The sequence below is a fragment of the Anarrhichthys ocellatus genome, unplaced genomic scaffold, assembly GCF_004355925.1.
Source record: "Anarrhichthys ocellatus isolate YVR2014 unplaced genomic scaffold, GSC_Weel_1.0 scaffold10, whole genome shotgun sequence".
NCBI classification, from domain to species: domain Eukaryota; kingdom Metazoa; phylum Chordata; class Actinopteri; order Perciformes; family Anarhichadidae; genus Anarrhichthys; species Anarrhichthys ocellatus.
Window position 1 is genome coordinate 9,100,680 of NW_022280040.1, and position 10,938 is coordinate 9,111,617.

Consider the following 10,938-nt stretch of genomic DNA (forward strand, 5'->3'; position numbering starts at 1 on the left):
TACAGATGACAGTGACGTGATTTTTCTCATCAACATCATACATGAGAACTGCTGGGCCATTGAGGATACCACAGCTGAAGGGGGGGGGGGGTAGGATGTAAGAGTCTTTATCTTAAAAAAGACTTGATAAAAGGCTGTTTTGATTTCAGAAGTGAGTGCCGTCAAATCATGCAAAACTTCTCCAGCTAATAAGAAATCACAATAGTCTAATTTTACAGTTTAATATAGAACAAATCCTGTCGGTCTGTGTAGTCAGACGTGTATCACAGCTTTTGTCTTGTGTAAATTGTCATCACAAGAAAGTTATTTGGGCTTATTTTCCCGAGATGTGAAGCAATTGTTTTTATCCTTCAAGCAATGTGGAATAAGTCAGACACACTTTTATCTCCCGTCACGCTCTCGGCTCTCTTTATATCTATCATCAAAGGTCCTTCTGTCGCGTCTCTGCTAATGCACACTGCAGGAAAAAGGCTTTCACCGCTGTCACACTGGAACCGCACATAGCTTACTCCTAGTTTTACTATCAGTACATTGTCACTTAGGTTAAAAAGTGATGTTTTGGTGCTACTGTATGAGGTCACATCCATTTAACCTACTGTTTCCCTTAAGTGTGGCTGTTTGTTCAAGCTTTATTTTCATTTCTTTAAGCATACATATCCTTTTTAACATGCTTTTCTGATCTAAGAGTGATCACTCTTCATTGGTAGATGAGTAGTGAGTCCAAAATGGAAGAAACTGTTGTAGTTTTAGCTGTTACCATCCACTTTTTATTTCAATTGCTCTGTCTTAGTAGATAAACTGCTTCGCAATAAAGGAATCGTTTGAGACATTAGCCAATGGTACAATAATAATACATCTTTTGAATTCACTGTGTCAACATTTGGTCCTATTAGCGCTTTGACATTTAGCAAGCTCGCTAGCTCAAGAAGCACCCTTTCACTTTAAGAAATCTTTATCGAATGAAATAATCTTAAATCCTGAAAACAAAATGCCTGTGGGAATTAACGGCAAACTATTGAAAGTAGAGCGAAGCTCAAAGACGTGTTGTGAGCATGTGTAGTCGTTAGCTTGCTAGCTACATCGAGGAATGAATTTAGCTGCTCCACTAGAAGATGCATGTGATTTTAGTCTTTATGAATAAAGTGAAAGTTTGTATATGATATTTGTTTAACATATGATAAACATTTCTTCCCTGATGGACTGATCCTTGTTTGGTACATGCTGCTGCAGGATATTGAGTTTAGAAATGTGCAAATATGGAAAAGTTCTGTACTGTTGAGGGATGTGTTGAACCTTGCAGTGTTTTCCAGTCCACTCTTGCCAGTAAAACAGTTACCATATGGCACAATAACTGACTGAAGAGTGACTTCACAAAGCCATTACTGTAATGATCTGTGTCGTGGGCCTGTAAGAATCTCATTTGTCTGTGTTTTCCTCTCTTTTCTTCCGTCTGCCAGCTGGCAAAGTTACTGATGAAGCAGAGAAGGAGGAGGCCTGACAGCTCAGCTGGTGTCAGTATTTCGTTAAAGTGCAAGCGCACAAAGACATCAGCGGTGCCTCTGCCGCGACATCGAGTCACCATGACAGCATCTCTGTTTCTTTGTCTTGACACCTTCTTGTGAATAAGTCAAAAACACATGAAGGAGATGTCATACTTTGCACCACAGCAGGTTCCCCTTGCAGAGCAAATCTTGCACTCACGAGCAGATATGAAGGTATTGTTTGCGTTTTGTGACTTTTATTCCAATGCGCTTTAATCATCACGAGATCTGAGAGCCCTACTGGCAAATATTCACCTCACACACTTATGAAATAAATTAATACATATGACAGATTATCACACATTGTCTAATTACACAACACACTATTGTAACCCATTGATACCAAACACAGTCTGCTGTCATAACGTACTGTGTTTCTTCCCCCCAACACTGCAACATTTCAACAATGTGACCTGAATACTTAAGTCTTATCTGTGTGAGACAAACTGAGGCTTTCATTAAAGCAGTGTTGTGTCACACACTCCCTGTTTCTGTAGATAAATATGTGTGACCTCAAAAAGAAACGTACATAATCTTTATGCAGATTTTGCAAAGGGAATTGGATTAGCTCTCGGTGAAATCTATGCATGTGTGTGTACATGCTCGGTAGCACACATTCTACTCCCACATATAATCACACAATGACACCAACAACAGGCAGCTCATGAAAATCTTAACACGGATGTATTCATCTCACATCCCTCTATAATTGCCACACATTCAAACACAAACATAATTCAAAGTGGTTTTATTTAAACCATTTTTTATTATTTTTTTTACTGTTGGTTGAATATTATTATTCTGTGCAACTCTTCTAACATTAGAAAGCTTTACTGTAAATGTTCCGCCATCAAAGGTTTCGTGTAAAACCGTAAGCGTGAGCTGAGAGGCTGCAATGGGAAATCTTTAGCACCTCTTCCAACTGAATTAGAAATCATTTTAGCTCCTTGTCTGAGGCTTTTATTCATTTTCCTCTCTCAAGTCAATCAATACGCAGTATTTCAGAGCTTTCATCCCCGTCTTGATTTAATCTTAAATTGCAGAGCGCCACATTGTCTCTGTGAGTAGAATCAATTCTGGGAATTTCTAACAAATGTTGGATGGCAGATGACTTTAAATGATCAAGAATTGATCTGACCGTTTTTTTTACTGTCTGCACGTTAAAGGAATTTGAAGAGGTGTTGTTTGAAAGGTAAAATCTTTTTAATATCTAACGCACCTAACATACATTCTAGGTTCAACTTTTTACCAAAAGCAAACCAAGATTTAAAGGTGAACCCTGATGATTGTCTGTGTTAGAACACGGGGCAAAAGTGTTTATGAAATAAGGAGGTTCTATCAAATAATCACCATCCAGTTGCATCATGGGAAGCGTAGTCATATCTGTCTCTCAAAAATCTGCAAACTTTATGAACACTTTATCACTCAAACACTCATTCATTTACGCCAGGTTTTTAGTTGGTGTCGCCCTCCGGATTCATCCCCCCTCAAGTGTAAAACACTGCTAACAATATTTCAACAATCTGCCGTCACAATTACCCAGAAACACAAAGTGACACTTTCACAATGTTTGCTTTGTTCCCCCAGCAGTCCAAACCTTAACATTATTAATAATGCGTTAACATTAACATTATTATTGATTTATGAAAAAAACATATTTTGTAAACTCTTGTATGTTTGTAAAAATCTTTTAATTGTGAAAGATTCAGAGGAAACTATTTATTTGTCATGAAATACAACTTATGTGTAAACCAGGCTTTCCTGTTCAGTGTTCGATGCTCAAGTCAGCTCATTGCTCAGTTTACTCTGACAGGAGAGATGATCAGAGGTGCTGCGTTTTTGACACCATATTTATGACTAGGACTGAAGTATGGGAAGAGTTTCTCTTTGAAGAAGCAGCCAGTGAAGGAGTAGATAAGAGCTGTAGCATCAACGTCATAGAAGGAGACCAGACCCTCCTCATAATCCACAAACACCCCCACCTTCTGAAGGTGAGACTTCAGAGAGAGACGGACTGACGGTGCATCAAGAGCTCTGTACTCATTTCCATTTGTCAACCATACAGTCCAGTAACCATTCTGAGGGTTCAGTGCGATAACTTCCTTTCTGTTGATCGACTCTCTGACCACTCCTAAATCCCACTCAGTCTTTCCTTTAACTTGAACCTCAAAGTAAAATCTGCCAGAAGACAAACTCTGCTTTCCTAAAACACAGGGTTCGAGAGAAAATCTCTCTGGATTGTTTGAGAGATTATTCTTCACATCACCACGTTTGACTTGTTTCCCATCAGCAGACAGGATGAGTTCAGGATGAGCTGTATCAGGATCAAGAGTCACATCCACTGCAAACTTCTGGACCCTCTTCAGCTCAGCTTTAACCAGCTTCTTTATCTTTTTACTGAGCGTCTCCTCCAGCTGAGACACAGCTCTCACCACAGTCCCCTCATATGATGCCGGAGTGATGCTGACCTTTGTCCAGTCCTTGGTGGGTGGCGGATGGTGGATGTTTGAGGACTGAACACTCTGATGAAGATGGAGGTGGTCTTCAGAGAGTGAGAGCTGAACCACCTCAGTGCTTCTCTTCCTCAGCTCAGAGATTTCCTGTTCCAGCTCTTTGATGGAGTCTGCAGCCTGTTTTTCTGTTGTTCTCTGCTTCTCTTCAATTGTTTTGATGAGCTCATTCAGTCTTCTCTCAACAGACTTCTTCAGATCAGTGAAGACCTGAACACCTTCTGCTATCTCTCTGTCTGCATCTTCCTCACTGAGATCGACTGAGTGTTTGATCTCCTGAATCTTCAGTCGTCTCTTCTGGATCATCTGCTGAATTTCAGCCTCTATTTTCTCCAGCTCGAACTTCTTTCCTTTATATTCTTCTTTCAGAGGAACAAACTCGTGCATCTTATGATCTAAAACGGGACAAAGCGTGCAGATACATGTCTGGTCAGTCTTACAGAACAGCTCCAGAGGTTTATTGTGCTTCGTACACATCCTGTCTTCCAGGTTCTCCACAGGGTCGATCAGCTGATGTCTTTTCAGGCCTGGCATTGTCAGATGAGGCTCCAGGTGAGTCTCACAGTAGGAGGCCAGACACACCAGGCAGGACTTCAGGGCCTTCAAGTTGGTTCCAGTGCAGAAGTCACAGGGAACTTCTCCTGGTTTGGACTCTTGTTGCTCTGAGCTGCTGGTTTTCTGTTGAGCTGACTGTCTGAACTGAGCAACCATCTCAGAGAGTAAAGTGTTGACGTGCAGTTCAGGTCTTGAGATAAAAACCTTTGTACACAATGGACACATGTGCTGGCCACTAGTATTCCAGTGTTCATTAATGCAGTTTTTACAGAAGTTGTGTCCACATGATGTGGTGACTGGATCAGTGAACACATCCAGACAGATGGAGCACAGAAACTGATCTTCAGATAACAGATAGTTTGCAGCAGCCATGTCTACACAGAGTGGAAGAAAAGAAAAACATTTAGTTTTAAATATTCGTTTGAACAGAAACCAGTGTGATTACCGTTCTTATAAGTATAACACAAGATATTAGAAATGTTGTAATGATATAAAATGTGTTTGGACCGAGCCGTGAGAAACGAGATCATTCAATTCGTGTTTATAAGATCGCTACTCTCTCAAAACAGTTAAATTATAGCACTGCTATTAAAAGCTCAGCTTACCTGATGACAAACGCATCATATTTCAAAGCTGCTTCACATTAAAAGCCTCCCACTGGTTCTCTGGTGGAAAGCTTTTAATGTGAAAGAGCTAGAGGAAAGACATGAAGCAGAATGTAGGAAGTGATCAGTGAGCAGGAAAGTAGCAACGAGACTAAAGTTAAAACCACAGAGATTCAGCTACAAGTTCCTAAAGTCCTGAGACTGTTCAAAGCTGTTAAAGTGAGTTACTGTATAGTGGGACTGTGGACAAACAGACAGTTATATTGTGAACAATTGATCAAGTATGAAGTGAAAAGTGTGGAACTTCCTGCCTGAGTAAAGTTAAGGTTTTGTGTTAATCCTGGTTGTTGAAAGTGTAAATATGATCAGCTGTACTCACCAGTGTTTGGAAGAGACTCTGCTGTGTTGTTGAGAAAGACCTGATGAAGTCACTTTGACTTTTCTTTGAGAGAAAAACAGAGACTTGTCTTTACTGCAGTGTGTCTGCCACTCTGACAAACTTAACTTTCATTTCTGGAGTGTGACGTTGAAGCTCTTTTCTTCACAGTGTAGCTCCGCCTCTTAACTGGTGAGGTTTTGTTTCCTCCCTCTGGTTTACATGGAGTAGTCTGGCTTTTTGCTGACAGTCAGTCATGTGACCCTCATCATATTTGTCCCAGTTGTCTCTCCCATACACACCCCAAAGCCTGTCAAGGACATAAGTTAAGTACAAGTTGAACTAATGCATATGATTCATATCAGACATCTTGTTGATTTATCTGAACACATCACAAAGGTAAAAATGATTTTATGAAATACAGTGAACCTGCAGGTAGCACATGGTAGGGCTGAAGTTAACCGTTTCAACAGTTAAAAACATGACACAAAACTAAGTTTGTTGTTTTAAGTGAGTTATGTGCTTCAACTATCTCTTGGTCTTTAATTTTGTAAGAAGGTGATCATCTGGACTCTGACTGTACGTGCTGTTTGTTTTTGTGTTTCTGTCGCAGGACTTGCAATACGTTTGAATAGTACTAGAGCATTTGGAAAATGCAGAAGCTTATATTCAGGAAAATATAATGTTTACTGCGCTCATGGAGGACTGTGGTTCTCAGCTGGTCTGGCTGTGGGATCCACCATCATTCCTTAATGACAAGTCATGGCCCAAAGAGATTGTCTTATGATTTTACTTTCACAACTTGAACATTGTACGTACTGCTCAGCAGTGTGTTTCCTCGTCAGCCCCCTGTGTCATGGTGTGTGGTACATCTCACTCGAGTCAGAATGCCCATATTTGATTGGCTGAGCTGCATCACGTGATGTGATTCACTACCCGACTAAGCCTCTGCTGTTAAGTTTCGTTTCATGATAGTCACGTGCTCGCCCACTGACCAATCACAACGCCCCCTGCACCTCGCGGCAGAGCTGCACATGGACACTGAGCTGCACGTAATGCTGACGTCATTATAGGCCGGCTAGCAGGCTCTGATACGTCAAAGAATACGCCCAACATGTCAAACTAAAGATCTGATTGGTTGAAGAATATGACAATCAACAATATCGTCCCCATTCACTTAAACTGCACTGGATGCACTTGAGTCTGCAGGCCTGGGTCTCTGTTCTTACCTAGAGACACAGAGGTGAAATCTGATTGGATAAAAGCTCTACTTAAAACAAGCTGCACTGGAAGCAGAGCAACTGAGGAAGACAGTAGCTGTGCAATGAGAAAATAAGATAATGGGAAAAATATTTTTATAAATTATAATACATAGTGTATTTAAGAAAAATTATTAAATTATAAAATGTGATTCTGTTTAGGCCAGCAGAGAAGGCCTTGCAGGCCCTGACGGCCCACCACTGGTATACAGTAAGAACACATAAGAATGTAAGTTTTCAGGGCCTTTAAATGCAAAAGCAAAGCATACCGTACAATATAATATGCAAATCCAGAGTCAGATAGAGATGGCAGCCCATCCATCCTAATGTCATACCACTCTGTCAACCACTCAAGTGTGAAGGTGGTTATCACCAATAATCTGCCCATGTGTGTGTTGACAATTCTCCAGATGTATCCATCAATGGAATGGAAAAGGCTGACTGATCTGAAGTAATAACTAGCCTTCTGCAGGAAGGCCGCAGATTGATGCCGCTGATATCAGTGTGTCACGGAGTGGAAAAGCAAATCATGACTCTCAGCATATTGGGTGAAATCGGTGAATCTGCACCTGAACGTGAGCTCTGACAATGACAGGACCACAGTCGGAAATGAGATGCAGTTGTTAGCATTACCGTTAATGACTTCATCTTCACATGTTAACGGCTTCAATCTCACGAGCTTCTGTTGTCTGTATGCACATATGCTACAACGGGGTTTCTCCTCATTTGCAGTCCTGTTGTGTTAACAGGTATTAGATTCATGATAGAAGAACACAGATGGGATTGTGTCTGCACTTTCGCTGCATGAGAACAATTTTACACATTGATCTTTTCTGATGAGGACAAAAGCAGCAGGATTTGTTGCTTGTGTCTAAGATACGATCTATATTCATGCAGAACTTCTATCTGGTTTGACGTGAAGATATCCCAAGAAGGGTTTTTGACTGATCATCTTTATTGTGGTTTGTGCGAAAGTGTCTCAAGATAATTCCAGATGAATGTAATCTGCAACATGACTGTTTGGTGACAGTTTAACCAAAAGCTCCCACAATTCTTGTTTGCGTTTGTCTTTTTCTTTTATTACCGACCTGTTGTTTTTAGCCATGCTGTAGGGGCGTCGCTTAAGGGATGTCAATGTCCCGCTGTTGGTCGTAAATGCCTCAACTGTTGAACGGATTGCTATCACATTTGGTTCAGATGTTCAAGTTCCCCGACAGGCGAAGCCTATTGACTTTGGCGATCCTCTGACTTTTCCTCTAGCGCCACCAGCAGGGCAAACTTTCCACGTATCTTATGACTCAACTTTGTGCAGAAACACATGGTCCTTGATGATGTGTCCTAATGACGTTTGTGATCGTCACTGAGCCACTAGCCTGGACTCTTTGGGGTGAATTTGATAGAACTGTTTTAGTTTCTTGTCCATGTGTTGGACTTCCTTTGTGCATGCTGGGAACCCAGGTATATGCAGTGAAGGCACAAGTGAAAAGTGAGTTATTAAGAACACAACTCTCACTTTTGAAGACTATACTGTAGAGTAGAACTTAACAGGTGTCTCCACAAAAGAAAGTCTAAATTGAAATTCTGCCCTTGAACTCCATCATCATTTATTGGACTCTTAAATCGCTAATGGGACTTCAGTGAATCAGCTGCACGCGCAACGACAAACAACCATCATAATGTCACGTAATAACCTGTAAATCATTAGCAGTTTGGCTGCGAGCCAAATGTTCCCTCATTGGAAAACAGCAATCAAATAGCTTTTCCACCTGAGAGAATCTCCTCTTCCATGCTGGGGCCGAGATCAAAATATGATTAAACGGCTCATTTCCATATGTTATGGTAGAGGGGCTTTGGGCTTCAAATCACTGCCTTTTTCACAAACACGTTTATGATAATCTGATACTTCCACAGTTTACACTTCCTACGATTATGGAAATATATCCAGCAAAGACGAAGGATTTGTTGGTCAGACCATTATTGTCTTCTTGAGGAGTCGTCCATTATACAAATCATGCTTTGCAGTGACATATTTCACAGACTTGATGAGATTGAACTTAAACAGCAAGCATCCATTAACATTTTAATTAGTGCTGTTCTTGTTTACAAGATGTATGCATAGCGATTACACGCTGTAGGTGTTCTGGACTGCTCATAACACTGCATGCCATTGTTATTTTGTGACACACATAAACAACCTAACAATGCCATTTGGTCTGATACCACAACGCAGAAGTTTTGTTGTACTCACAGGAGGGAACTCAATGACTGTATTCCTGAAACTTTATTTGTCCCGGAGGTTCCAGGTAATGAATTTACGAGAATCTAGTCATCATGATAAACAAGTCAGTGCTTTCATTTCCTCGCTTATTTGTTGCCTAAATTGCTAAAAGGATCCAGTCTGTGAACTCTCTCAACCACAGAAATCCTACATTATTACGGATCTGCTGTCATTATTTATTTGAAAACATGATTGAACTAAATTATGTTGTTTTTTTTTTGCTACGGACAAACTATTCCGCTCAGTGATTCAGATTTGACCGCTTTAACACACGCCAACAGAAAGCAAAGCAAACGTTATTGCAGACAAACACATGAAATCTGCTGCCCGTGGACTGATTCAGGATCAGTTGGCATCCAAAGTGTTGCTGAGGAGCCAGAGGTGTGTTAGCAGGCAGGACGGCAGGCAGCAGATGTGGACTGGGATTCGCCCAGCAGCTGCTCTAATCCCTAAATCTACGGGACGACCTTTTCCTCCTCTGCACTCATTTCAAAGTCAAAATCAGAGACTCAAAACACAACTGCTTCTACTGAACTGCTGCCGTCTTTAAGCCTTGATATTATTTCTCCCTCACATATCTACCTTTAATCTCCTACACAGGTAATTCATGATCACTCTTGCATTGTGTCCAACAACAATATGTTTTTATTGTGCATTACATTATTCTGATTATTGCTTTAAAGCTGAAGTGTTGTGCATAACATTCAGAGAATCACCTCATTGTTGAGTGTAAACTGAAACAAACAACCGTGCAGGGAACGTTTGAGTGTATTTGTTATTTGCTACATGGATGATCTCAATTTTGCTATATGAAAGTCATTTTACATTACTTAAAGGTAGCAAGCTTCAACACAACAGCCACTGAATAGTAAATGTTAGTTTTAACATTATTTTACACCATATAAACACTTCAGCAGTGAGACTTTATAGCTTCAAAGCTGCAGGTAGCTTTGAAGTAATACATATTGGAAAAAGCATTTGGTGACCCAAGTCAACCACAATAGAATGCCCAAATCTCATAAACCGGTCGCCCTGTTAACTCTGTGTTTCATATATCAAAGTGGTGGAATCTATTCAAACAATGCGACTTTGCTGCAAAGGCTGTTGATCTCACGTGCATCTTCTTTACATTGGCTTCCCATCGGGATTCATTTTGAGCTTCTTGTTTTCGCATATAGAGCCCTGCGTGGTACATTCCTGTCCTGCTCCATTGTCATCTAGGTCACTTGGGTCTTTACTGGTTGTCTCTCGAGTTCTACTGGAAACAAAAGTTTACTGTGCCCTTGAAGTGGGGTCAGCGGCAATGTGGAACCCTTTCCCTTTGGACATTCGATCTGTGGCCTCTGTTTAGGCCTTTAAAAAGTAGCAGAAGGCTCAATTATTTAAACTGGACTCGGTGTCACTTCACCCTGTCCAGTGCTTTTGTTTTATTCTATGTTTCTTTTACTGTTTTCTTATTTCTTATTTCTTATTACTTTTCTTTTTGTGAAACACTTTGTGATCTTGTTCTATAAAAGGTATGAAGGGATTACCTACCTATACGTACCATCATGCTCTGCTCACACTCGCACGACTCACCGCAAAGAACACAGACGGCTGTTTTGGGAAATGTCGATGCACATAACTTAGTCAAAGACTTTAAATTGGGCCAACTGGGCTGTTTAGAATTTCTAAGTCACTGTCTTGGTTAGGTTCAGATTTAACACATTGTGAAACAAACACATTGCTATTTTAGATGTATTTAATTATTTCCTGTGCTTTTATGTTTGTGTGTGTGTGTGTGTGTGTGTGTGTGTGTGTGTGTGTGTGTGTGT

The 10,938-nt window shown here is 40.6% G+C and overlaps 1 protein-coding gene across 1 annotated transcript; it reads right to left on the reverse strand.

The window, feature by feature from the left end:
• Window positions 1-1,924: 1,924 nt before the first annotated feature.
• Window positions 1,925-5,705, reverse strand: LOC116384991 (E3 ubiquitin-protein ligase TRIM21-like). The gene is made up of 2 exons (XM_031850128.1): window positions 5,591-5,705; window positions 1,925-4,980 (listed from the first exon to the last, which is right to left on the reverse strand). The coding sequence occupies exon 2, from the start codon at window positions 4,976-4,978 to the stop codon at window positions 3,338-3,340; it is 1,641 nt and encodes a 546-aa protein (XP_031705988.1). The 5' UTR covers window positions 4,979-4,980; window positions 5,591-5,705; the 3' UTR covers window positions 1,925-3,337.
• Between the last annotated feature and the right edge of the window lie 5,233 nt (window positions 5,706-10,938).